At 36.4% G+C, this 26411-nt stretch overlaps 1 protein-coding gene across 7 annotated transcripts in view; it reads left to right on the forward strand.

The window, feature by feature from the left end:
• Positions 1-26411, forward strand: part of DIAPH2 (diaphanous related formin 2) — a 233921-nt gene that overhangs the window by 119788 nt on the left and 87722 nt on the right. For all 7 annotated transcript variants that reach the window (XM_030498240.1, XM_030498235.1, XM_030498237.1 and 4 more), the window contains one exon: positions 15468-15632. In XM_030498240.1, the coding sequence (XP_030354100.1) occupies positions 15468-15632 (165 nt within the window). The remainder of the gene's footprint in view (positions 1-15467; positions 15633-26411) is intronic.

Below are 26411 nucleotides of genomic sequence, written 5' to 3' on the forward strand. Positions count from 1 at the left end.
AAGAATTAGTACATATATTTAATCTGCTTTTCCAAACTGGAGGCTTTTTTAGCAAATTCAGGGCATCAATGAATAAACAGTTTTCTTTTTCGATTTTTACATTGCTAATTGTTCAAGCTCAGAGCATCTCAGTATTTTGAATCCTACTGAAGAACTGACCCTGCCAAGTTCAAAATCAGATTACAAACAATTTGTGCTATGTTTAGTTACGTATATTCAATTGGCATTATTAAGCTATGGGGGATAAGGGAGGGGGGGCCTGCTATTTGATGTTGAGCTCAAATGTACTGAAGTTGTTTACTTACTCTTTAGAGAGTGTGTCTCTCCAGCATATCAACTGATCTGCTTGTGCAGACCAGCCTTTTTATAGCTTAACGATTAGATAATCAGCAGGTCAGGAGTATGGTCAGGACCTACTGCAGTTAGAAGGTGCAGTATCAGGCATACATTCTGAAGCTCAGTCCTGTGCAGCAGCATCACAGAAACAATTTGTAAATCGTTTGTTAATTTTTCTTTAGGAGATCCTGTTGATCAGTGACAGTCGTGATACAACTGTTGGTATTCAATTTCATTCCCACTGAGAAATGTCACTATGGCCTTGTGGCATTTGCTAATCCTTTCACTTACCTAATTTTCCATCCTGAAAAACAAAAGTAAATTAATCCCCCAATAAAATGGCTTTGAAATATTTACTTGACTGGTGCCACATTTTGTATGAGTAGATATTTGGCATGAAGGTCAGGAGACATCATTGAATTAACATAAGGTTAAATATACTGTTTCTGCTACATGTAAATATTCTAGACTTGCAACACATTATCCCATCGTGTTCACTGTAATGGGCAGCAGATGAAAGCTGTCAATATTTGTACCAAGTTAACTTAGAAAACTGTATTGCTGAAACAGTGCAACTTGTTTTATTGTCCTGATAAAACGAGTCTCCTTTTCTGGTCATAACTGGAACCCAGTTGGGTTGGGTTTGTTATTTAATACAACTAATGGCAGTGTTGCTAGTTGTTTTACCAAATAATCATCTTCCTAAATTAGTGGGGAATGGCTACACAGGTTTTTATACTAGTCATTTGAAATGAAACTTTATTTTCATTCATTTACTAATGTGCTTTGAGCATCCATGTTACTAAGCTGCAGGCCTTGTTGAATTAGAGACAATTTCCAATTAAAGATGAGTTTAACCTTGTAGAAAAAACCTTTTATAGATTCTTGCTTGGTCATGTCCAGTCTACCTACTGAGACACACTATAACATGAGTGTATTTTCCTTAAACTGTTTCTTTGACAGAAGAGGGTTGAGGAGTGAAGGAGGTTTGAGCATAGGTTTAACCTTCATTTTTATGCTCTGCTTTATTTCTTCTGAGCAACTGTGATGTTAAGAGGTGTGTGAGGAAGAAAGTGGTGGAAGAAACTGTCAGTCCGTCTTCTACATTAAATCTCTAAATTTAAACAGCCAGTGTGGAATTATAAGGGCTTCTTGTAGCCTATGTGGAGTAGCAGGTTTATTTTGAACCAGAGTGAACACGCCATGATTTGCAAATCTAAAGCCATCTCCTTTATTTTACTACCTCTCTTTCTCAGCTGTAATGAGGCACACTGAAGCTTTCTGAAATAAATGTGGATGGTTTTGTGTGTGTGTGTTTAATCACACGAAGTATGAAGTTTTCCTTAAGGTATACTGAAATTCTGTGTTTTCCTCTGTGGTGTACTATGCATCAAAAGAATTGTTAGTTTGTTTTTATCACGTACTATGAAAGAACAGAGATACTGTTCAGATATTTCATGGTAATTGTTTAATTTGATCCAGTCTGTGTTTTACTCAGTAAAATAGAAGTTGGAAAACTTTAAAGTGGTTAAATCTAACGCGGCGTGATTCCGGGTGCTTATTTTTGTACTAATAGAAGTGTTTTACAAAACTGCGCTGTGCTTTTGCTTGGTAACTGCCTTTATTCCCTTTTTGTATTCCTGTATTTTAATATCTTTACGTTCATTGTCGCAAAAGGAATTCTACTCAGGCTTGCATAATTCGTCATGAGATATTCCATTCTTCTATGAACAAAACATGATATAAGCCAACAGAGAGATATTAGTAAAACATTGTTTCAGTGTTTGACCAGTTATGTGAAATTGTTGATTTGCTTTGAGACAAGATCAATCTTACAGGGTATGGGCTGCCTTAAGGGCATGAACTGGGAGACTAATCCAGAATCAGGACCTAGTAGTGTGAGAATAACTCTGGAAAAGTGTGTGATACTTCATTTGAGTGAACCAATAGTGGACGTGTCCATCCGTGGGGATATAGATAAGCCGTATACTACCTTCTCTTTTTTGTAAGGTAAAAATCAAGAAGGAAGCACAGATGGAAATGCAGACCAGTTGACACTCATTTTTTGTTACCTTAGTGTAGCTCATTAAAGGACTCTTTCCTTCTTGCTTTCCTCTTCATTCAGATATGTGCAGAAACAATTGAATCACCTGCAAAATGTCTTTCTGCCAGATTCAACACACATAGCTTTTTTAAGAGCTTTTCACTTCCTTTATTATTGTATATTCTTTCGTCATTTATTTTTGATTAATCTTTCTTAAAACTAAAAATGCCAACTGTGTTCAAGGTGATAACTATAGGTTTATATAGATGCAATCATTACTTGGATTGAACTTGAAAATCACCTCATAATATGTCACATTTTAATGTATAATGTTCATTTCTTTTACCACAGTTTGATATCAGTAAAAGAAATGACAAATCCCTTTGGAAAATGATCCTTTGAATTTTAACTTGTCTAGACTAAGGTGCAGTTTTCATAAAGTTAATATTTAAAAATACAAGAACTGTGGAACATTATAAATGAAAATGGTGTTATACAAAGCATATTATCAATTTTCTTTCTGACAGTATATTTCTCCCTTCAGATCTTCATTTCTTTTTAAGGAAAGCCCTGATATGAAGGGACATAAGGTTATATGGATTTCTTTCATATTGGTTTATACTATAAATCAGTAGAAATTATTATACAAATAATCTGTAGGTTCCATTATAGTATGAATAAAGGAAGAAACTGTAAAATGTTAAAAATGGGGAGGTGTGATGATATGCAACAGTAGTAGCTGTGTGGCAGTTAACAACAGCACATGGCTTATTTTTACTCATCCGTGTTTCTTGAAAAACGTGGATTCTGTAACTGACATAGAACAAACTTCTGTGAGTTGTCTGTGGAAATCCAGACATTAGGCTATAGATTTGTGTTGGGGTTTTTGTTTAATCCCTGAGATTATGTAGATGTACCACATGAGGGAGCTCTGTTCTGTTCCACACCTGGAAGAGCACATCTAGGATTGTGCTGCAAACCTGGTACTGAGTTAAATCGAGAGAGGATGCTATACAAGGAAGGAGAAAAGTATAACAAGGTTGCTGAAATGCCTTTTTAGGGTATATGGTGGCTAACGAGTTAGACAAATTATTTTTATAGTAATCTACATAGACACATGAAAAATTCTATAGGAGGAAAAGCTTGTTTTGGAGATTCCAAAGAATAAAATGCTATGAACAAAAAAATCTATTTAAGCACATTGAAATCTAAAGGTTTTTTGATTGTGGATAATTGCCTGAGGGAAAGTGTGCTTTCAGCCTTAAATTTATATTTAAACCAATTTGTCCAGATCAGTGCAAGATCTTTTTGTAAAGAACTGTGCACTACTAGAATGACAGTTCATTAGAGATCCATTTTCTAATTGCTGTATGCTTACTTTAAAATCTGAAATTAAAGGGAGGGTGCGTTCTCCAAATCCCTGGAGCTGCAGCATTAGATATCGAAAACCGGCATGAGACATTGCTTTATCAAAACTGTTGGTGTTGATGGAACTGCTTTTGCCCTCTCCCTTTCTTTGGTGCCTCAAGAGAAATTAAAAACCTCAACTTTTTGGAGGTGAAGGATGTCTCTGCGAGGGTGTACTCATGTTCTGAAAGCAGTGTGTCTGAGTATAGAAAACTTTCATTTCAGATCCTGGTTGCGCAGTGATTATGCGCTTTGCTTTTCTATCTGATTAGAACATTTGTTTAAGAAATAAGTGTTTGTTGGCTGAGATAGAAATTTCATCAAACCATAGAATGGTTTTGTGGGATGACTTCACTTTCCTGACTTCTTGTTTTAATCCCAGTCATTTGGGGCAAAGCTATTTGTGTGCATACGGTGATGAGTTCCAAGCAAATCATTGCCCAAGAAGTTATTAGTACCAAAAATATATAACCATATGTGGAGAGAAAAGAGGAGGGAAAGGACATGCACCATTTCACTGAAATCATATATGATGTGTGGTTTTAAGTATGCAACTGGTATTCAGAATACTGTTTAGGTGCAGAATAGATTCTCTGAGTGTAATTTTTCACTCTCATTTTGTGCTTGAATTTGTGAACATTTCATTACAACAGTTGTTTGCACTAAACAAACCTCAATTTGAATAAATATATTCCTTGCTCTTTTATCTGGTAACATAAAATCATTCCTTTTCCTCCTTGATTTTGTAGATCTAGGCTCTTGAAACATTATATGATCTGAACTCTTTCAGATTTTCAGAAAAATAGGGTTTCTGACTTTACTGTATTAAAGGAAACCTAGAAATACAAGAGTCCCTTCTCTTTTCTTCTCCACATTTTACCAAGAAGCTTTATGTAGATGAAGTAACCATCAGATCTGCTGAGTGAATCTTGTTGAAGCAGGGTACAACTGACAGCTCAAACATACCTCTCGTAATTAAATCCAGATGAAGTCAGGAAAAACTGCACGATCAAAGGGAAAGTGGATGTGGTTGCAGTTTCTCTGAAAGATTTAGGGCACACAAAGCTGTAATTATTGTTTAAGGCATCTCATTGTGTGTTCCAAAGGTAATATGATATTTCTAGGAGTGGCTACCTTCCCATGGGTTTGCCCAAATAGGTATCAACATCTGAATTTTTTAATGCTATTAGAACATTGTTTGTCAATGCTTTGTGTTATTTGAAAGTCACATTTAATTAATTTGAATATAATATGCAAAACAAATTCTGCAGAATCATTTTGTTTGTACTAGCTCTATTTTAGATGTTTTCTTTCTTGTTCTTATTCATTTACAGAGATTTTAATCTAATTGTTCTCCAGGGAAGCTATGCTAGACATCCATTACTCTTGCAACATTTTGTTTGATGTATTCTTGACTATCATGTCTTCTGCATTGCTTTCTAATTAATGCATAAATACTGATTATAATTAATTGTGTGCCACCATAAAAAAAAGAGAGATTTGAGTTTGAAAAAGCTACAGATACCACTCTCTGTAGGGTTTCAAATTCTTGTTAACACAATTCTTATTTGTGACACTTTGGTTTAAGAAGTAGATGATTTCTGTTGTAAAAGGTACTGGAAAAGCACCTGCACGAAGCCTGTACTTTTCAAACATCTTGCTGTGAGATTCCAAAAAATGTGATCTATGACTTTGAAGGATCTGAGCAAAGATCAATGAATTTTGTACAAGTACAGGAAGATAATCTGTAAAGCATTACCAAAGTGGAATAATGAACTGGAAAATTCTTTACATTCTTCTGTAATTTTATAAGACTGTCTTTGCCTTTTTTCTGTCCTTTCACCACATATCTGTTGTTCCAGCACTCCCACCAGTTACCCCCTCATCATGCCATTGTCATGCTGAAGTACTTGCTATACGTTAAAAAGGCTGAAGATAGCAAGGGAAGATCATGAAACGCGTAACCAATATATGCTGGTGTCAAGTGGTATCTGTACCTGTATCTGTTGCATTCTTCAACTGCTACAGTCTTTTTCCTTCTTTTTAACAACTCTCACAACTTCCATTTCAGAGCAAACGGAGTCAAATAGTCCATCTCTTTCAGGAGTGGCATTTTGCCATCTGCTGTTAAGGATGTTGTTCACATGTCAGGCAGTGGCAGTCAATTCAGTTCTTGGCATATTTTGCAAAAGCAGCTTCAAAATTCTGGTGACTTCATCAGTGGAAATAAAGGTTTGGTTTTGTCAGGATAGAAGGTTTGTTTTGTTTCAGGAGTTCTAGAGCTTTTAGAAACTGGTTTGATTTTTCTGCTTTCTGTTAAAAATGGGGGTATGGACTTTGGGGATTATTTCCGTCACATTTAAGGGGAAAACCACTCAAGTTCTGAGGTCATCAACTTTTATTTTTCTCTTTTTAAGCAAATTTAGGTTAATACCTAGCACTAATTTTGGAGGTTTTAAATTTTTTATTAGTATCTTTATTGAAGATAGACAGTTCTTCCCTTCTCTCCAGCCTGTGGCTTTCCAAATGCTGCCTTTTATTTTATGTCTGAGGAGCTGCATGATCTTACTTTTAAAGTTTTCTTCTTCATGCTACCACAGGAAATTCCTTAATTGGCATTGGAAGTCTTTGAGCAGACTTTTCCAGTATAAACCAATGTAAGATTCAGCCTGTGGAGCTCTCTTACTTGGACTGACTATTTTATACAACAGCCCTTGTTTATCAGTTTTTGCCTGGAGAGTTCCTGTGGGAGTTCTGGAGAAGTGAGCGCTGATCTTTGCATTCTGATTAACAGAAGTACAAATAAAAAGGCAGTATTGAAATGATGTTGAGATAAGCTCTCTCTTGTGCATAGTAAAGTGGTGTGTAGAATCAATGGAAATAGTCTTTTCATTATTGAGAAGCTTGAACTCCTGAAAATTAGGAATTGATATGATTGCTTAGAGCTAGGAGTGAGTCAACATTGACAGAATCTTCTAGTGTTTATCAAAATGAAAGTTTTATGGCCAGTTAGGGACAAGTCAGAAAGCCTCATCTTAATAAATGTGAACTCAAGCATGATTCTGCACTTGAGGGAGAAGGAGCACATGACAGCTAGTTTTATCAGATGGTTATGGTCTTTCTGTGTTTCACTTTCATGAACTGAAACACTGAAATAGTGTCTGTTCACAGTGAATGCAGTTGTGTCAAATAATTCTGATAGCTAATGGCTTCTTCAGGTGCTAATGTGATGAAGGCCAGGGAATGCGGAATGGTGACTTGAGAAAGAACTGTTGCGGTTTGGTTTGGTTGTTTTGTTAGGGTATTTTCCAGGGCTATTCTGTCAAATGTTGAATGATGAGGTAATTTGCTTTGTAATGAGAAAGAAATTCTCACATGGAGCTTTTTATGGGTATTTTATTAGTGAGTCTTTAGGCTCTTTGAGAGTAAATGATTTTGCGTACGCTGATGAAATGGGCCTCCTTCTTTGGGTCTTGACTTCTTTGGGTTCTTATTTGGGTGGATGTATTGTAATAAAGATTCCTGCAAATTCTTTTATTATTGATATTTTCAAAGGCTTTCACCAGGAGGAAAAGATTAGGTATATAATTGTGATTCATAATTATCTGTGTATGCTCCAGACGTGTTGTCTTTTGCGCAGTCACAGAGATACATTATGTATCTAATGTGAATGATGAAGTTGTTAGCATCTGTTTACATACTGATAGCAGGTGAATATAAAGCTATCAGTGGAAATGACTTATTGCTATTAAAGCTGAACTTCTGTCTTCCGTTAATATGTTCTATTTGTGTTTCTCCAGTTCAGTTCAAAGAATGCTCTATTATGAATGAGCTTGGAGATTAGAAACTAAGAGCAGCGGTACATCCTTCATTAAAGATGACACTACTGAATCAAACTAGCATTTTCTAGCAATAGAAAACATTTTTTTTGCCTAGTTTGGTGGTTGCTTGAGCCAGAATACTGCTCTAAAGTAGTATGCAAGAGTTTTGAAATAACACTTTGGAAATCATTACAAAAATGTTTGTGTTCTTGTTGAAGTGTATTTCTTTAATATTACTAGTAGATAAGTGCACTGGGGAGAGGGGAAGGAGTGTTTTGCTCTATGAGCAGTGTATGGCAATACACTAGCAAGCAGTCTGCCGATGGTTTTAATTTCAGGTGGATCATGCCAAGGGATTACATTATTTTCACAAATGAGTTTGAAGCGTGGGTTTGGTTCTTTTTTGTCAAGTCAGACAATGAGTTGGCTTAAGTGCAGATAGGAAGCTAAATCAAACCCAGTGCAGAGACAGAAATTCAATTATTTGGTCCTTATACTTGCTTTAGCTGAATTATTAATATCTTGTGAAATTCTGATGATAATAAGAATACGTGGTTTTATTGAAAACCAAGCTTACGTAATGAATACCATTTGACTTGTTGAACTATTCAGCAAGGTAATTTTAAAACTGGATGTTTATAGTTCATAGTGTGGATTCTGACAACTGGATTGTTCTTAGTGTTTCATGTTTCTCTTCAGCAGTTCTCAGAATCTGATTTAATTTTGGCATGCTTGGAGTAGGAAAAGCTGTATTTGGGTAAAGTACGATGTGTAGAACTTCTCTGTAAATTTGGGATTTTTTTAAATGGCATGAAGTTGCATTATATATCAAGAAATTGAGATGTTATATTTTGAAGTTGAAATTATGTATAAACAGAGCAACCAAAGTCTTGCTCATTTGGATTTCCAAGACTCACAGGCTGAGGTTGGAAGGGACCTCTGAAGGGCATCTTGTCCAGCCCCTCTGGTCTAGAGGAGGTTTGCAGAACTGTGTCCAGATGGCTTTTGAGTATCTCCAAAATGCCATAACCTCTCTGGACAACCTTTTCCAGTGCTCAGCCACCCATTTAAGCTCAGCTTGGCTGTTACTCAACACTTGATTCAGACCCAGAAACATAGGAGGCCAAATATCTATTAGGTTGTGAATTTCCATTAAAGCACCCCTAGGTATAAATGTAGAGCCCTGTTTGGAAGCTGAATCTTCTAAACTGTTTTCTGATTCCTTGCCTGCTCTACCATACACTTAATTTCCTTTTGTGGCTAATTCCTTACTGCTGAGGATGTCAAATGCCACCTATGAATAAGGTTAATTTACAAGCAGGTCTGATGATCCACATGGTGATGAGTGGTGTCACAAATGTGTTTTAATCCCACTCTTGTATGCTTTATCTAATACATCATAAAGGCATACAAACAGAAATCAGCTGTTGTGTGGTTATTTACATTATTCTTTCTGCCTAATTAATTCTCCCCCAAGTATGTCATTTTAGGCTGCAACGATTTTACTTTCAAGCTTTTGAATAGGCCATTTTTCAGCACATTTATTAACTTTTCCCACAGTGTCAGTAGTAACATACCATGGATTGCGCTGACTGACAATTAGTTAATGGAAGTAAAAATTACTTCTGTTTCTTCAAAATAGAAGAATACACAGTAAAGACAACAGAGTGCTTTGACACTGGTTTGACAGCACACTGGTTTGACTAGTTAAAATGTATAGACGCTGGATTAATAACCAAGTTGTAATTTTATCAAAATGTCAACTATTGGTATGTTGTTCCAGATACTCCAGGTGTATCTGTCCCTTTAAAGAGTTGTACTGTGTATGTGTATCTCCCAAATCATAAAGTAGCATTTTGATACATGGCTGCATTCCCTCCTGCTTCAAGTACTGCTGGCATCAATTCCATAGTTCTGCTCAGGACAGGAGAGAAACCTTCAAACACATAATTTGATATGGAAATATTAATAAGCAAGTTGTAATTAAACTGTATTATCTGAGACACAACATTCTGATTGAAATTGTCAATATTCAGACAGCAAATGAGTACTCACGAGTTTGGAATAGCTAACAAACAATAAATTACTCGAAATGGTAAATGTAGTAAAGCATGAAGAATACATGTTGACATCTATTTTCAGTCTTGCAGTATTCAGGATTATTAAGGCTCGGGGCTTTATCGTTGTGTAATGATACAGTTCATGGACATCTTGCACTCTGTGCACATTTATCAATCTGCAAGTTAAAGCTAACAAACACGCACTGTATTGACTGGAGAATCAAACAGAAATGCACCTAAGAAAGCTGGTATGGACAAATTTAAAGGAAATCATATGGAGCTTTAGAATGAAGCCATGTTTCTGTTTTAAATGCTGCTGTGCTCTCATTTGAGAACAGTTTCTGTCCGTAATGAATATTAGGATCAGTGTGAATAAGAAATAGGATAAGAAATGTTGTTACGTTCAGTAAAACTGAAGGTAAATGAAAAATACAGAGATGGTCTATTTAAAAAAATGCAGTTTAGGTGGCTCTGCTTTCCAGACTCCCAGAAAACCCCAGGCTGATTATTTTTTACCTCCTTGTTAGTGCCAATTTATATAATATGCTAAATATTTTGACTCTTTCCCTTTAGGTTTAGTATATTTATAAACGAGAACATCTTCCCCCTCTAGTCTCAGTGGGCCTTTATTTTCTTCTGTCCCTGTGGTTTTGCTCTCTGTTAGGAGTTAATCCATCTGTAGCATAATGCCAGCTGCCTCTTTCTTAAATGGAGTTTTTTATGTCAGCACAAACTTGTGAGAATCAAGCATTACATGAAAAACCCTCCCAATGGAATGGTGCTTTCACCTGATTTCAGCTTCCTGTAACCAGTAGCTGGAAGGACATGACAAAAAGAACTTCAGTCTATGAAATGCTTCTGGAAAGCGTTCAGAAGTTTCTGGCAGGAATTCCCTTTTTGTTCTTTCTTGTTCTGGAGGTATGAAAGGCATTAACTGTCGTCTGTCTATTGTCCTAAATTCCATTTTTATAGTGACTGTGTGCCCTGGGGAGGGGCTTCCTTAACTGCTGGAGCACCTGTGCATTTCTCATAATTTTAGGTAAATTACCAATGTTCTTTCTACTGTGGCATATTTATTATTGACAAATACGAGTTGTCAGTGTTGGCTTTCATTTTCTTTGTAAATGTGACAGTAATAGGTGCTGCCTTGGGGCAAGTGAGTTTTTTGTGTGTTCAGGTACTTTATTAACTATTATATAAGTAACGATACATTGATGTGAAATTCATAGTGGACGTTATGGTAGAAGTGATGATTTTTCCCTCCAGCTGATTTGAGGTCTTTAACCTTTCTGATCTTTATTCTCACGTTTACATGAAAGAAACCAGTAGAAAGCATGAAAGTACCATGGTAGTGGTCCTACTATGGACGTAAAGACTTTAATTCTGCTATTGATGGTAATTAGTGATTCTTTATCTCCGACACAATGTGGTAGTGTAGTGTCATGGTAACATTTGTATCCATTGCTTGCTTAATGAAGTGAATTAATTTAGGCATTGCACTGAAATGCCAGCAAACTGCAGTCATCTGGTTATATTTCCAAGTGTAAAAAAATAATTGATTTACTTACAGAAAAGATATTTTCAGTCCTTACAGCTGGCCTTATCCAGCTGTACTAATATTTGCCTGTACTCTGCTACTGACATGACACTTCTTATTCTCACTGCAGAAATCCTACTGGGGATCTAAACATTTTTTTTCCCCTCTTCCTGGTGGTGGTCAGTGTCAAGCAAACGACAGAACTGGATGGAAGCTTAAGTTGGCAGCTGTGATGCAAATACAGCTGTGATGCAAATGAAATCCTTAAATAAAATAATATATAATGTTATATATTATTATATATGATAATATATAATAATATATATTTACACATTTGTATCTAAAAAGAAGTGTGGTGGTTTCGCAGCCTCTCCTTTAACAGTAAAAAAAGTCAGGAAAAAGTATTATTAGTAGATAACTGAAATTTGGCAGTAGAACTTAATAAATCAATAAGAATAATGGAAGTTAATGGTCTGAATTTACCTCTGTCTTTGTAATTTCAAAGACATGAGATTTTCTGTTGTTATTTGTTTGTGTATTAATTTTCTTTAGAAAGTTCTTTAGAGATGTGCTGTGCAGAGGATTTTAGTGGGTTGCATGGGAAAGCATATTTTAACGTTTTGGTACCGGTTACTGAGCAGTGATTTAGTTAGTTATTAATCTCGGGGCGATGTGCTATAACCTGTGAAATAGGATAGCACTTTCAGAGGACACCTGTGAATTTTAAACTCTAATAACACAACGTGACACTTAGAAGATCTCAGAGTGGTTTTGTGTAGTTGCCCTCTGCAAAAAGGAAACAGATTAAAGGGCATAAACTTTCCTTTACCTAGAAACTACTCAAAGAAGTATTAAAAACCTTCAGTAAGGATTGTATGTATAAAGTTACCTAGGTGGTGATTAGGTCGCTGCAGTGGTGTAGTTCCAAATAGTAGTAAAGCAGTAACTCTCTGAATATTCAGATTTACAAATCCATTTTTCTTGCTTTATGTGAAACTTGGGGAAACAGGTATGGTACTGAAGATGAAAAAATCTTTCATAGTGGTGGTTTGGGGTTTTTGGGGGGGCAGTAATGATGTTTTGTTTGTTGTTTGCATTTGTTTTTTCTTTTTCGAATAATAGCATTTACAGGCAAGTCTTGGCTCAGTAGTTAATTATGGCTATGAAAGAAAAAACTGTGTATGGGCAAAACAAGTTGTGAATAAAGTAATTTCTTGTCGTTGAACAAGCATCTTTACACTTAATAGTTCTGTGATTTTTTTGGTTCACAATGATAAGTATGGAACCTTGTTCACAGTTTTTAAATGAGTACTCATTAAGGTTTCAGTCTGTATTAATGACAGCTCTTGGAATTAAGGATTTCTTTTATGCACAGTTTTGCCTTTTCAATAATGTTTTTTCATGAAATAGCATGGGCAGGTGTGGATTTGCTTCTCTGGAGTTATGGTGACTAAGTCTTTGCGATGACTTGATGTAGTACATTTCAAGGTGATGTTTCAAGTTAGTAATATTTTATAAGTATGAAGATTGTATGAAGCATATAAAGTGTGACAATGTAACTTGGTTAATGTGACATGCTGTATGACTGGAAAATACTGCCTCTACAGCACTGACTTGTTTTCTTCAAAATTAAGTATAGTTAAAATACTTCATTCTCTGTTTGCTCAGCATATTCATCCGTCTTACTGACATCCTTTTGTCTTACAAGCCATCTGTTAACGGTATTTCTTATTTGCAGTTTGGTACTTACTAGATAAAAACCAATAATGTTGCAATAACAGTATATGTTTCTACAGTGTTACTTTAAAATATCTTAGTAGTTTCAGTAGCAGTATTGTGTGGTTTTCTCTTTGTTTTATTTTATAGTGTTAACTGTTGTTATTTCTCATGTTGAATGTGCAACCTGAATGGAGAATGTGACTCTGGGAGTGTTGTCTCAAAGAATTGATTTCAAATCTGGAATGTTCAAAGGTTTTTTCTTTTCTTTTTCAGACTTTTCAGTAATTTTTAATATATTAATTTGGGTTTGTATTCTATGAGGTTGTTTTTAAAGGCACCACAGATATAATTTGTATCATTATATACCTTCATATTTCTTTTCCCTGTGTTTGGAGAGTTGCCCAAGACAGTAGTCTGCTAACTCAAAGGCAGTTCATGTTTTTCTGAAATTTTGAGGCTGTACTCAATTATTCAGTTACGAGCCATTATTGCCCATTTAATGTATTCTTGCCATTAAACTTTCATTTCCTTTCGTTCAGTTAAATGTCACCGAAGACTGAACTGCACCAAGTTTGTCTTGCGTTAATTAAGATGAGTGATTCCACAGTCCAAGCTTGAGATTCTAACCAAGCAGGTTAAACTTCATTACGATAAACTGCAAGTATAGTATTATTCTGTGTTTGCATTGGTATGAAACTATATAGGTAGATATTACTGTTTCAACATCTTGATATTTATATATTAAGATCCATCACACAGCTGGTTTCTACTTTTTGCCATTCTAAGTGAATATTACAAGCTAACAAAGGAATACATCTTTCTTTTTATGCTACTGAGGCTTTAATGAAGAAGAGAGGATGACTTGGAAAGTAAGTTTCTTAGGAGGAAAATTTATGTTGTATAAAGGTTTTGATCATACTTGTAAGAACCAATTTTTAAATGACTATTTACGTAGCGTCCCATTAGTTAGAGCAGGAGAATCCAGCTGAAATAGGCCTCTATCCAGTGGAAGATAATTTCAGCTTTGTTGCACTTGTACGTAGCTCATGCAATGACAGCCTTTTAAGTACTAAATAGTATCCAAACACTACAGAAATGTTATGAATAGAATATCCACCTGAATTTCCTCTTTATTCTGCAATTTGCTGACTGTTTTCTGAAGAATCATTTTTGGGTTTAGCCTAAACTCAAACATAAATGGCTCATATGATTTCTCTGTATCTTCCCCTCATTAGTGTCCAGGTTGTTCGTTATTTTGCAGAGAGATGAGGATCTCAGAAATGTTGTGTAATTAGAAATGTGACACGAGGCAGAGTCTCAAATGAAAGTCTCAAGTATGGGGAAAAGTTGAAGCACAAACTCAGCTGTCTTAATAATCAGAACCTGCGTGGAAAAGATTCATTGCAAGTGAAAGCCACAGGGAGCCAGGCTGCATGAGTTTTGTAGTTTGGGGAATAACTTGTCTTTTGTTCTTGGGTTTTGATATGTGCAGCACAACACTTTCATCAGCTACCATACACCATCAGCAGAACTAGTTTAATTCTACTAACTGGGTTTTTTTACAGTGCTTTGTGACTTTACATCTTTGTGGATATAAACAACCACAAAAGAAGAAAATAGCAGATTGAAACTTAGTTGCTTCAAGGAAAACTAATATTTCCTTTAGTAGTCTGCACCCTTCTTGTATTTGCAGAGAATTATTTTAAAATATCTTTTTGAAGTAGAGGGAGAAAAAGCCGCATTTTTCTATTTAAAAGGATTATGTCAAACTTTTAATGATGACTGCTGGGATGGCATCACTGTCTGTTTCATTTCTAGACTTCCATACTTCCTCATGGACAAAAGAGATTTCTGCTGTTCCATGGTGTTTTTCTTACTAATAATTTCTCAAAGCTGTTTGTCAGTTAACTGGGGCAGGTGGGTGGATATTCCATTTTTATAAGTTCTGTGAAATTGCATATTGAGAGCGTGCCCCAGATAAGTGTACCTACTACAGGAAGCCTGAGGTAGGAGCTGAGCTGTGTGGCTGGGCATTGAAGAGTCCACAAAGACATCTGTAATAATAGGCAAAGAGAAAAAGATGTCATACTATATAATTTTGTCACTGGTAGGTATGCAGAATGCAGATTTTACATATATGTACCTCATACAAGGGGCGTGACATCACTTGAACATAGTCACATCCTCACAGGAAACTAATTGCCAGTATGTCTTTTCATAGAATGTATTTTACAAAGTTCACCATTTATTAGAAGAAAAATGCCCAAGATATTTGGAAACTTTATCAAGTCAGTTGTATGGTCTATTGATGGGGAATCTTCATCACTGGAAAGAAATCATTTAATGGAAAAATGTGGCACCACCTTATGTTGGTATGAACTTGCAGACATGTTAATATTAATAAATGAAAATATCCTATTTGAAAGCAGAATTGCACTAGCAAATTTTCCAGTTCTGACCTTTGCATTTGTACCTAGCTTTCTTTACTATTTTTACTGTTAGATTGGATTACATTTGAATCGTTTTCCTTAACAAAACCTTACAGCTTTGCTGAGAGTGCCCGAGAGCAATATGAAAAATTGTCCAACATGCACAACAACATGACTAAATTGTATGAAAATTTGGGAGAGTACTTTACCTTTGATCCCAAAGCAATAAGCATAGAAGAATTCTTCGGTGATCTGAGCAACTTCAGAACTCTATTTTTGGTGAGTAATGTCTGTTAAACATTATACATATTCTTTAATCTTCTATCTCCCAGTTTTAATTCTTTCCTCTTCTTTCTATTTTGTGTGTTATAGTTAACTGTATGTTTTGTTCTATGACAGGAAATAGATGAATGTTGCCAGAATTATATAGATTTTAGTCACGGAGAGCTATCATCCTCCAGTTTGTAACTTGCCAACTCGACTGGAGGATGAGGTTGAGACATGTAAATAATTAGGAAAAACATGTTAAAATCAAGACCTGAATGGATGTATGTACATTGATGTTGTGTTACAAGCTGCCTGATGCCTTAATGTTGCTGTGATGCTAAGGCTGAGACTTTCAAGATGAACTTGGTATTGCTGGCAGAACTCGAGAAATTCACTTAGATGCTTATGTTACTATTTCCAGTCATCCACAGTGGTTGATGTCAGGGTATGGCTTTTTTATGAAGGAATTTAAGAATTTCATTTTAAACAGCTCAGTTTTCTAATGGGTTTAATGTCATCTTTCCTAGTGGCTGCCTGGGAGTCATAATTAGCTGCACTATAGGAAGTGTACAGGGAAAACAGATGCCTCGAATGTCACATTGTGTCTCTAGAGAATATTGACATCACTTGGAAATACCACCATTTACCATGCAGCTGTGGCTCACTGAGCCGTCTATTGCCAGTAGCTGGATTAATTTATCATCTAATCAAAAGGACTTTCAGTTTCAGTGTGATGGAGGAATATCTGCTTCAAAACATTATTCTCATGCCAAGTTTACTTTATTAGAAAACACTACACTACAATATATTTAACTATGCATTTCAAATCGGCTGAAATTGTTCTTTTTTTGCCCATGAGCAAATCACCAATTCTTTTATAATTAGTAAGTATTCCAACACATCTGCATGAAGATTTGTCAAGAGCAGGAGTAGTTGTTATGAGATATTCCAGTGCATTTACTTTCTTATAAATCCAAGAATTAGATTTCCAAATTATTTGAAAAAGTACTGTTGTAACTACTTGAACCAGACTTCAGACTAGCAATGTCCAAATATTGTGATGAAAATGTGTCCTCAGGTACATAACTGCCTTGAAGAGGATAGGAGCTAGAGGGCACATGTGTTCTAGGAAGTGTATTAGAATGAAAATACTTTCAGTTGCTTGCTTTTTTTATTCCTTCATTTTGACTTCCTAAAGATTTGGCTGATGGCCTCTTGCTCTTCAATGGTTGTAATTGAATTTCCGGGGAGAATATTCATAAGAGATTCGTGTATTGCATTGGAGTGGCTAAGTAATACTGGGGAGGGGGAGAAAAAAGTGTTATTCCAGGTTTTTGGTGTGGAAATGTGAGACATTATAAATGAAGTGCTGTAACTTTTGTAATAACAAAGCTGGAATATTTTGTGGCCTCTCCATATGAACCAGAAGCAGAAAAGAAATGACTCTGTGTACATTACAGTTCCAGGCACAGAGGACGTTGTCATTGTTTCAGGTTTAGAATGAGCTTCTCTAAGTAACTCTATAGGAATGAAGTGCTGATTTCAGGACTTGGGGTGCTACTGAATCACATTGTAAAAGATCCTTATTTCACAGCAAAAAGCTGTGCTTAGGACTTTAAGAAAGGATAATGATAATAACTTGACTGCATGAGCTTCAGACTACGTGATGTGTAATTAATGATACATTTTTTCATCTTATGATTTCAGTTGCACGTGTTCTTTTCAGTGTTTTTGTGCGGGTGTAACTGATTGGGCGTTGCTAATCATTTTGATAAGGAGATGAAATGCAGTTCTAGCTGACCTCATTTCCCTATGTTTATTGATCAGTTATTAAGGCAAAAGGAATTCTGTGAGACTTAAGTGTGCGAAGTACTGTTAATTATTATTTACACAAAATCCTCTGGGTCATGCTCTATTCATGTACGTGCATCTTACTTCTGCAAATACTTCTCCATGGGTATGGAACAGTGGTGTGAATAGTACAAACCACCCTAATCATTTATACTGAGAAATACTACCTAGGTTTTGTTTGCCAGAACTTCCTTTACTTTGCTTTTTATATGTGAGCGCACAAATACCTGTGTTCTGCTGAGTACTAGGCAGTACTCAGGCAGCAGACTTGCCTTGGTTTTATTATTATTGTTATTATATAGAAGGAGGGGAAGAGGCTTTTGTGAAAGTGGTTGGCACAGTTAAAACACCCTCCGTAGCTAAGTACTTCTGCTAGATTTGATTTGGAGCAAGGACGTTTTGTATGTTTTCAGCAGAATGCAGCTACTCTGCTATTTTCAAATGTAATTAATCTTTTATATTTCAGTTATATACTAAATTAGTTTTCATGGACTTTGTTTTTAAAGTTTTGGTACAAGGAGTAGTAATCAAGAGTATGATGTCCTTCTGGTAGGCGCTATGTAGTTAGTTATGAACTAGTAGCCACTTGTTACTGAGGATCAAAATAACCTCACATATACATTCTTATGATCCTTGGTATGAAGTTGTCATGTTCTGATAACATCTCGTCAAAACCCTTCATCTTGTGGTGTAAATACACTCAATAAATTAATGCACTGCAAGACATACTTGTATTATTACCTAATTGACACAAAGTGCCTCCTGTGTTAAGGGGACATCATTTAGATGTGACCTTCTCCCAGCAAAGGTCACAATCCACTGGGTGTTTCAGGGACCAGGGGTCTTTATGCTTTTGGAGTTTCTACAAACCTGTGTATGGTCAGTTCTCAGGCATGACTTGTGCTTTCGGTCAATTCACTTGTGTAGATATATACAGTGGTAGTAATTGTAATTGGGTCTTTGGAGAATTTCTTGACTTCTCTTATTCACTAGAGCAGAAACTTATAGACTTTAGTGGCATAAAGGTTCTTGTTTAGGGATTTAATTTTTTCCAGACATTTGAGGAAGGCCTATGGCAAGCACTAAAAGCTCAGAGGACACTCTTGTTTTGGGTGGTGTGGGGTTTTTTTGTTTGTTTGTTTGGGGTTTTTTGTTTTGGTTTTGGTTTGGTTTTTTTTCTATAAGGAAAAATTACTAAAACGAATTAAGATTTTCTGCAACATTTGAATGTTTCCCAAATGGAAAAAGACCCTGAAACTCATTTAATCTATGGAAGTTACTGTAAAAAGAGACATAACTACTGTTGAGAATTTGAGTCCAGTCAGAAAAGGCTGAGCACGTACAGCAGCTCCCAGTATTCCCGGGAGCATGCATATCAAATTTGTCCAGTTCAGACTCTTGCAGTGCCTGCAGGCTTTTTCTAAGTGGTCCCATTAACTTTTTTTAGTATGTTGTTAAATGGCTGAAGTATAATTCTAGATATTCTTGAAGTGGTGATGACTTCTTTGTCATTCTCCTCTGTTATTGCTAATGCCTGTCTATTGATAAAGCTTGTTTGTTCTGCTATGTGCACTTTTAGCTTAGAAGTTCAGTTTTTCAGATTGCTGCTTCTGGTTTTGTTGCTAACATTTCTGGCGTGAACATGTATGATGACAGGACAAACCACAGAATCATAACATAATTTAGGCTGGAGGAAGGCACTGACGGTCATTAAGTAGAAATCCTGCTCGAAGCAAGGCTAGTGTGAAAGTTAGTTCGAGCTGCACGGGGCCGTGTCCAGATGCATTTTGAGTGTCTCCGTGTATGAAGATACAATGACTGTGGGAGACTCTATTGAAAGCTTTGTTAGAGCCAAACTAAGTGATATCCACAGAGCCAGTTGCCTTATTAGAGAAGGAAGTCAGGTTTGTCAGACACAGTTTACCCTGTTAAGTCCAATGTGGCTGTTTTCTGTGTCCTTCATGCTTTTTATGTGTCTGGAAATGGCTTCTAGAAGGAATTTCTCTGTGATCTCCCTGAAAACAGAAGCAATGGCTGACTAATGTGTAGTTCACCAAGCTTTCCTCGTTCTTTTGAAGATGAGCATATATTTGCCTTTTCCAGGCATCGGAGATGTCCCTTGAGTCCCACAACATTGTCATGAAATGCAGACCTTGCAATGTCATCAGTCAATTGCCTGAACTGCCTCTGAAACAGTCATGGCAAAGGTTGAGATGAAGGCAGTGCAGAACACCTCAGCCTCTTTTGACATTAGGTTCCATGCTCCATTCTGCAGTCGACTTTTTCTTAATCTTCCTTTCTTCTTGTAGCTGTAAAAGCGTTTGTCATTGATTTTCACATCCGTTGCCAGTTTTATCTCCATCTGAGCTTTCACTTTCTTCATTACTTCCCTCTCCGGACAGCGTTCCTCCTGCATAGTTTAGCCATCCTTCTGCTTATCCATGTTTCTGGTATGTGTCAGAGCTCTGTCAGGAGATCCCTGTTCAGCCCAGCCAACCCCCGTTCCCCCTTCTCAGTGTCATGGAAGGGCGATACTTGTGCTTTGAGAAGGTTTCCCTTGAAGGTCAGTTACAAACAATGAGTGCTTCAGATGTTTTAATTGAGACTACAGTGTATCTAGTTTGAGATAATTGGCCTTTGTGAGCACTTAGAATTCAACCCTTAAGAAAATCTTCACCTGACTTCTGTAACCTTTGTACAACAGCTATTACTTGTAGTTCCCTTTGCTTAACCTATGATTCTGTCTAAGATTCTGCTATGTGAAAGTGAGAATACCAACTAAATAGGTTGATTGTAAAGATAATTTTTCTTCCTTTCATTTGCAGCCAATATTTTACATTCTAGAATCATGCAATTCAGCTATTTGAAAAAGTTGGAATTTAAATGAATGTTTTTGAAGATGAATCTACAAGAATTAAATCAGAAATATATTCTGAATGGCACATCCCAGGTCGTGAGAAAATTACCTGTGTGTGTACACATAGATGTATGTGTACATCTATGTAGAAATATGTTTGGAGCTTGAGATGTGTTTGTCTTAAAATGCTCATATCGAGTTATTTTAATGTTAAGCAAACAGCTGGTGCTTTGAAAACTCACGTTAAAGAGTTTGATCATTAGAGGAAGTGCCATATATCAAATGGGAAATAATGCCACTTCTGTTCCTTGAAATAAAAAAACCGTATGTATGCATGATCTTTTCTAATTGCTTGCCTTTTGCAAGTTGGACAGAAACAATATTTAATAAATGCACCTCCACATGGTCTCAGCATTCAGAAGTTGTTAGGCTGAATGACACCATGCAGAGTATATGAGAAAAACATTTTCTGGAACAGGCAATGTTGGTTTTTCATCCTTGATTCCTCTAATCAAAATGTCTCAGCAATACAGTGATATTCCTGTGGGTCCAGTAGATTCTCTTCAAGTTATTTTCCAACAAAATTTTCCATATAAATAAGTTGTTATTCTGTTATCCCTAAACAAGAGGAGTAAAGGAACTTACAAGCAGGGAGTGTGGGCTGATGATGCAGTAACTGAGCTTTCTCGGTTTCTTTGTGTGAGACATACTGATTGCGGTGGGAACACTTCCTATACTCTTCCCAGCAACAGACAATTACCCCAGGAACTGGCTTCTTTGTGCACATTTTGTTGTTGGTTATGTCTTTAAAACTGCCCAGATACAAAGTCTCGTGTCAAGTACCAAATCCATCTTTGGTATTCAGTTTTTATCAACATCTGTCTACCCTTGTGTGAGAGAGAGTAGGAATTTTCGGGGCTGTTGTGTGATGTTAGGAGGAGGAAAAAAGCACCATGTAGTTAGGAATTCACAGGCTAAATGACGCCTTTAAAACTGCTCATCATATGATGGCCCGTAGCCAAATAAACTCACAGCACCTCGGAGCAGTCATCTAACCAAACATTACTTGTTGGCCATTTAAGTTCGTTGAGCTGCAATATAGTGAATCAACCTGGAGCTGCAGATAGAAGAACCAGAGCTTATTAACTTGTTTATTTTGTATCTGCTCCCATTTTCTCCCCAGGCTTCTCTAACCATTTTTGCAGGAAACAGAATTGGAGCCAACGGTGTAGTGAGACAACGAAATAAAGTTTGCATCACTTTACCCCTCTACCTCTTAGAGTCCTTGTGGTCCCCTCATGTCTGTACTGTCTTGGTAACCTCATTGTGCTCAAGGCATATCACAAGAACTAAATAAAGCGCTTTAGCTTGGCGTCCCTTTGCACATGGAACATGATTCCAAATCAGGCCTGGAGTGGGGGGGGAAGGGGAAGGTTTATTCTTCTCTTGGGTGGTTACACAGAAACCCAAACAAAAGTAGCAGTGGGGTTTTTTGGGTTGCCTTTTTTTTCTCTTTGCAGAAAAATACATCCACTGAATAACAATATGCCGTTTATATTTAGTCCAATTTTAAAGAAGAGACATTCTTTTAGATTTTATTGGTTTAGTCCTTTCTTTCATTGAAAGTAAACACAAATTTCTATTGTCCTTGAGGACAATGACTACCTGATACATTTTGATGTAGTTTCTGGCTCTCATTAAATAATGCTTAATCAGTTGCCTGAAGGAGGATGCCAATTTGTTCTTTTCTGGTTTGGTTCTCCCCTTTAACCTGCTGTCTGACAGAGTTTATATCAGATGATCTGAAATATTTTTACTCTGTCACTTTCTGAATGTTTGTTTCTGTTAGATGCTAGCGTGTTTAAAAATATCCACCAAACCTGTCATGCCTACATTTGCAAACGGACATAAATGTCCTTCTAATCAGATTGTGTGCTTTGTGGAACTTGTATGAAATATATACTTCAGCATTAGATAGGAAATGTTCTTTTCTTATACAGCTCTTAAATGTTTCCAATTTTGTTTGCTCTCCCCTTTAATGCAGGTAGTCTTAGAGGTGAATTTTGAGTCTAAAAACCAATGTTGTAATAATGCCTATAAGAATTTGAGGCAATAACAGGCATTTATGGGCCTAGTTGTTATGAAATGCAGAGAGGCTTTTTCCTTCAGTGAAGTGATATTTTTTTATATCTGGTAGACAGTTTTATCAGTGGTTACTGCTTCCCTTATGTCTGGGTTAATGCAGCTCTTTGAGTAGGGAATTCCATCTTTAAATTGCATTATAAAGGTTGTATTCTAGTATAAGTAAATATTTAAGCAGATGTGAGTAACTCATCAACTGGCAGTATGAGAGATGGGTTCTTGTAAAAGACCTGTGAAATAAACTGCCCTTTTGTATCAACACCGACTATTGATTGATGGTTACTGGGTGGCTGGGATCTTTTACCATAACCCTGTAATACAAGATCCAGAAAGTTAAAATCTCCCTGAAATGAGAAGACATTACCTGATCAGTAAACAGAACACTTGTTATTGGGTGACCACTACCCTGGTCTTTCAAGATTTTATAAGATTGATGCCCTGTACCAGACAAGAAATAAAACATTTGTTATGTTGCTTTCATAAGGAAAAGCTTCCACCGCAGCCGATTCAGCATCTTGACTATTAATGTATCTGTAAGACCTTTACTTCTTTATAGTATTTGTTTGTTTATAACTTGCTTCAAAGTAAATTTTAAGCTCCATGACACAGGAATGTTTTGTGTGGCTTTTTTGAAATGTCCTTTGAATACAGCAGGTCATTTGCTACAATACTATAAATCAATGAATTCACAATACCTAAGTTAATACATAATAAACATGTGATTTACTATGAAATGTAATACATAGTCAAGCTAAATTCCCAGCTTTCAAACTCGTAAATTGAGTTTGTAATTCAGGAGTGGTTTAAAAGAAAGGCTGTATTCATTGTTCTCTGTGGTTATTTGTCTGGGAATACACTTTCTCCCTTCTGCCCAAAAAGTAACAGTTCTTTAATGCAGTCTGAAAGATAACAGTTTCTAGCTAGCAGGAGGCTATGAAAAAATAAAGAATAATGAGCAAGAAGTATTTTCTCCAGCGAAATTTCCCAAGAGGTAGTATCAAAAGTGAAACATTGTGCTTATTAACAGGCAGTATATAGCAAGCCCTTCCTCCCCCCCGCCCCAAAACCCCATACAAAGACCCTTTTGTAAGCTCTCTAAATTCTTATCTGAGTGTATACATCCAGCTAGTGCTGAGGAGATGATTATTTTTTTCATGAACAATTCAGGAATTAGATGTAGGCTAGGAAAGTTTAGAAGTAATGGAATTGGAAGCAAAAGAAATCACCTAAGAGCAGTAACTCATCAACATTATTAACAAGCTGTTGGTACTGGTAGATAAGTAGCTACTCTATTCATGATACAGAAGGTAAGGATGACATTTCTCTTGGAAAATATGCAAAAGATGTAAAAATAAATAATGAAGAAATTAAACTGAATTGCAGTACACTGCATTTGCAAGTGTTTAAAGGTAGGCAAGTGTAAGAATAACAGGCAGTACAGATAGGGTTGGGGGTTGTTTCCGACAAGTCTAACTTGTTCCTGTGGTGATGTGGTTGTCCTGTAATATGGGCAAACATGGTCTAGAGGAAACCGAAGCTAAGTTTCCTCATCCTGGAAAGGAAGAGGATTAAGACTTTTCTTCAGAATTTTCCATTTGATAGTTTTAAACAGGCTCTGTTCAGTGCTGATGGCACTAGTCCAACTGAGCAATGCCATGATTCCCAGGCATTATAAGTTTGTAGTATTTAAATGAAGATTTTAAGCCCTCATTGCACGTGGCTTAGTTTTGGGATTTTGACTATCGCAATACCTAACCTGTGAATCTAAGCCAGGTGTTGAAAAATCCTTCTAAACCAGTAGACTTTATTACCTGCTCTAAGTGGCTCCCTTTGGCGAGATTCTAAATCTAAAACAGACCCTTCCATAGAAGATGTTTACAGGCTGCAGATGCTTACATCTGCACCTAACCTATCTCTAAAATCTTTTCATGGCTTAGAAGGAATCTGACTTCTTTCTAAAATCTCCACAGGGATGTTTCATATAGTCATAGTCTTATCATTATATGTTTGTTCATATATCATATTAAGATAATTTGATAATTTGAATCCGTGTTTGTCTTAATTGTGATTTCAGAGTGATCACTGCATTATTGCACCTTCAATTAGCTTGCTGATGTTGTAGTAAATTATAGCTCATTCACTTCCTTAAATTCGTATTTGCTTGCTTATCACGTTCAGGAAAATCCAGAGCAAGCTAATAGAATTGGATTATCCTGTCAAAATATAATATGAAGCATGAAGTGGAAGGTGTAAGAAACTTCAAGGAAAAAATTGCAAATGAAGAAGTGTATCCCTTCAATGTTGGGGTTTTTCTTACGTCTATTGTTTCTTTGGAGTATAATGCCACACAACCTCTAGGACACTTTGTCCTGACAGTCCATCACCCTGTCCTTACGGAAGCATGCAAAATCTTTCAAACCCAGGCAGTTTATTTTGTTATTTAAATATTTTATATCAATATACACAATATTGTGTGCAATTCTCACAGCCTCTCTTGAAATTTGTCAAGAATTTCTAGCCGGAAGCTTTGAAACCTTTCAACACATATTCAGGGTCCTACTGTTTAAGAAAAGTTAATTTTTTCTACTGGATTTCGGCATTTTTGGAACAGACTTTATAGATTTGCCTTAGAAAGAGTGACTTATTGCTGAAGAATCTAAAGGGTTCTGCTTGCATGATGACACGTTCCAGTGTATTGATTTTGTCCTTGATCCAAACAGATCCCTTTTTGAACAAAACAAGAATTCATCTGCTGTGGACCTTGATTTCTCTTCTCAGATTGACCCCAAAACAGCTAACAATTGCTTTGCTGGAGGGTTTCGAGTGTGGGTTTGTATTGTAATGACAATAATATAGTTTTGTTAGTGTGTGTGTGTGGTATTTCAGCTCTGTGTCTTTCAGGAATAACCTGAATTAGACATGCACGTTTATTCTGGCTATCCAAATATTGATTTAAAGAAGATACTAAACCAGTCCCAAATCTGTCCACTTTAGGCCTATTTAGGAATTATTCAGATGTCTACTGTAAAGTAATTAAGACATAAATATAATTTTTCTTTGGTAGCTTTTTAAACTTGGTTCAGTAAACACTGAAACCTCTTCTACCTTACATTGCAAGGCAGTTTTAAGTGGTTTTGCAACATGGCTGGTAAATGGCAGCAACCCCATTCTCCTTACCTGAATATACAACAGCAGCTACACTTGCCAAAAATCTTCATCTGTAATGGCATGCCAGACACATTTCATGTCAGATGTAGTGGTCACGGTGCATGAACCATGGGGCAGTATCCCAAACACCATCTTTTCTACTTACTGTTTGATAACCACCCATCAGGAAATTCAATTTGTCTGCACTTGTTTAATACCAGCTCATTGCATCTCTTTTCCATTATTTTTGTAAGGATAACACTGTACTTGAATATGTTATCCTCCAGGGAATGCTCATGGAAGATCTTTTTTACATGTAAACTGATTGCTCAATCTGCTGGATTTTAGCTCTATTTCTGTAGATTAATTTCCAGTTAATCTAGGTTTGTTGTTCCTAATGAGTTATGACTGAAAAAGATTATATTTTTCCACTGGAACTTCAGTTCACATATTTTGCAGTTGCAAGGCAAATTTAGGGAAGGCCTGAGGGATCACAGGCAGCCTTCATTATTGGCGCATGACCGCTTTGTAGCCAACTGCATCTTTAACATCCAAGGAGGTTTCTGCATTACAGGTTTTCTTTCTTCTTCTTTTTAATAATTTACCTTTGAGAGTCTATTTACAACCATGTTGTGTGTGAATATCTGTTTCTGTCAAAACTAAAGATACGCATGGAATATGAGATACACATTAATTTTTTATCTGCTTCTTAAGGAAGCTGAGCTATAAACTGGCAGTCCTGACTACTTCAGTGAATCCTAATAAACACAGGGGGGAACATCAAGCAATGTGCT

Source organism: Strigops habroptila, chromosome 9, assembly GCF_004027225.2.
Source record: "Strigops habroptila isolate Jane chromosome 9, bStrHab1.2.pri, whole genome shotgun sequence".
NCBI classification, from domain to species: Eukaryota; Metazoa; Chordata; class Aves; order Psittaciformes; family Psittacidae; genus Strigops; species Strigops habroptila.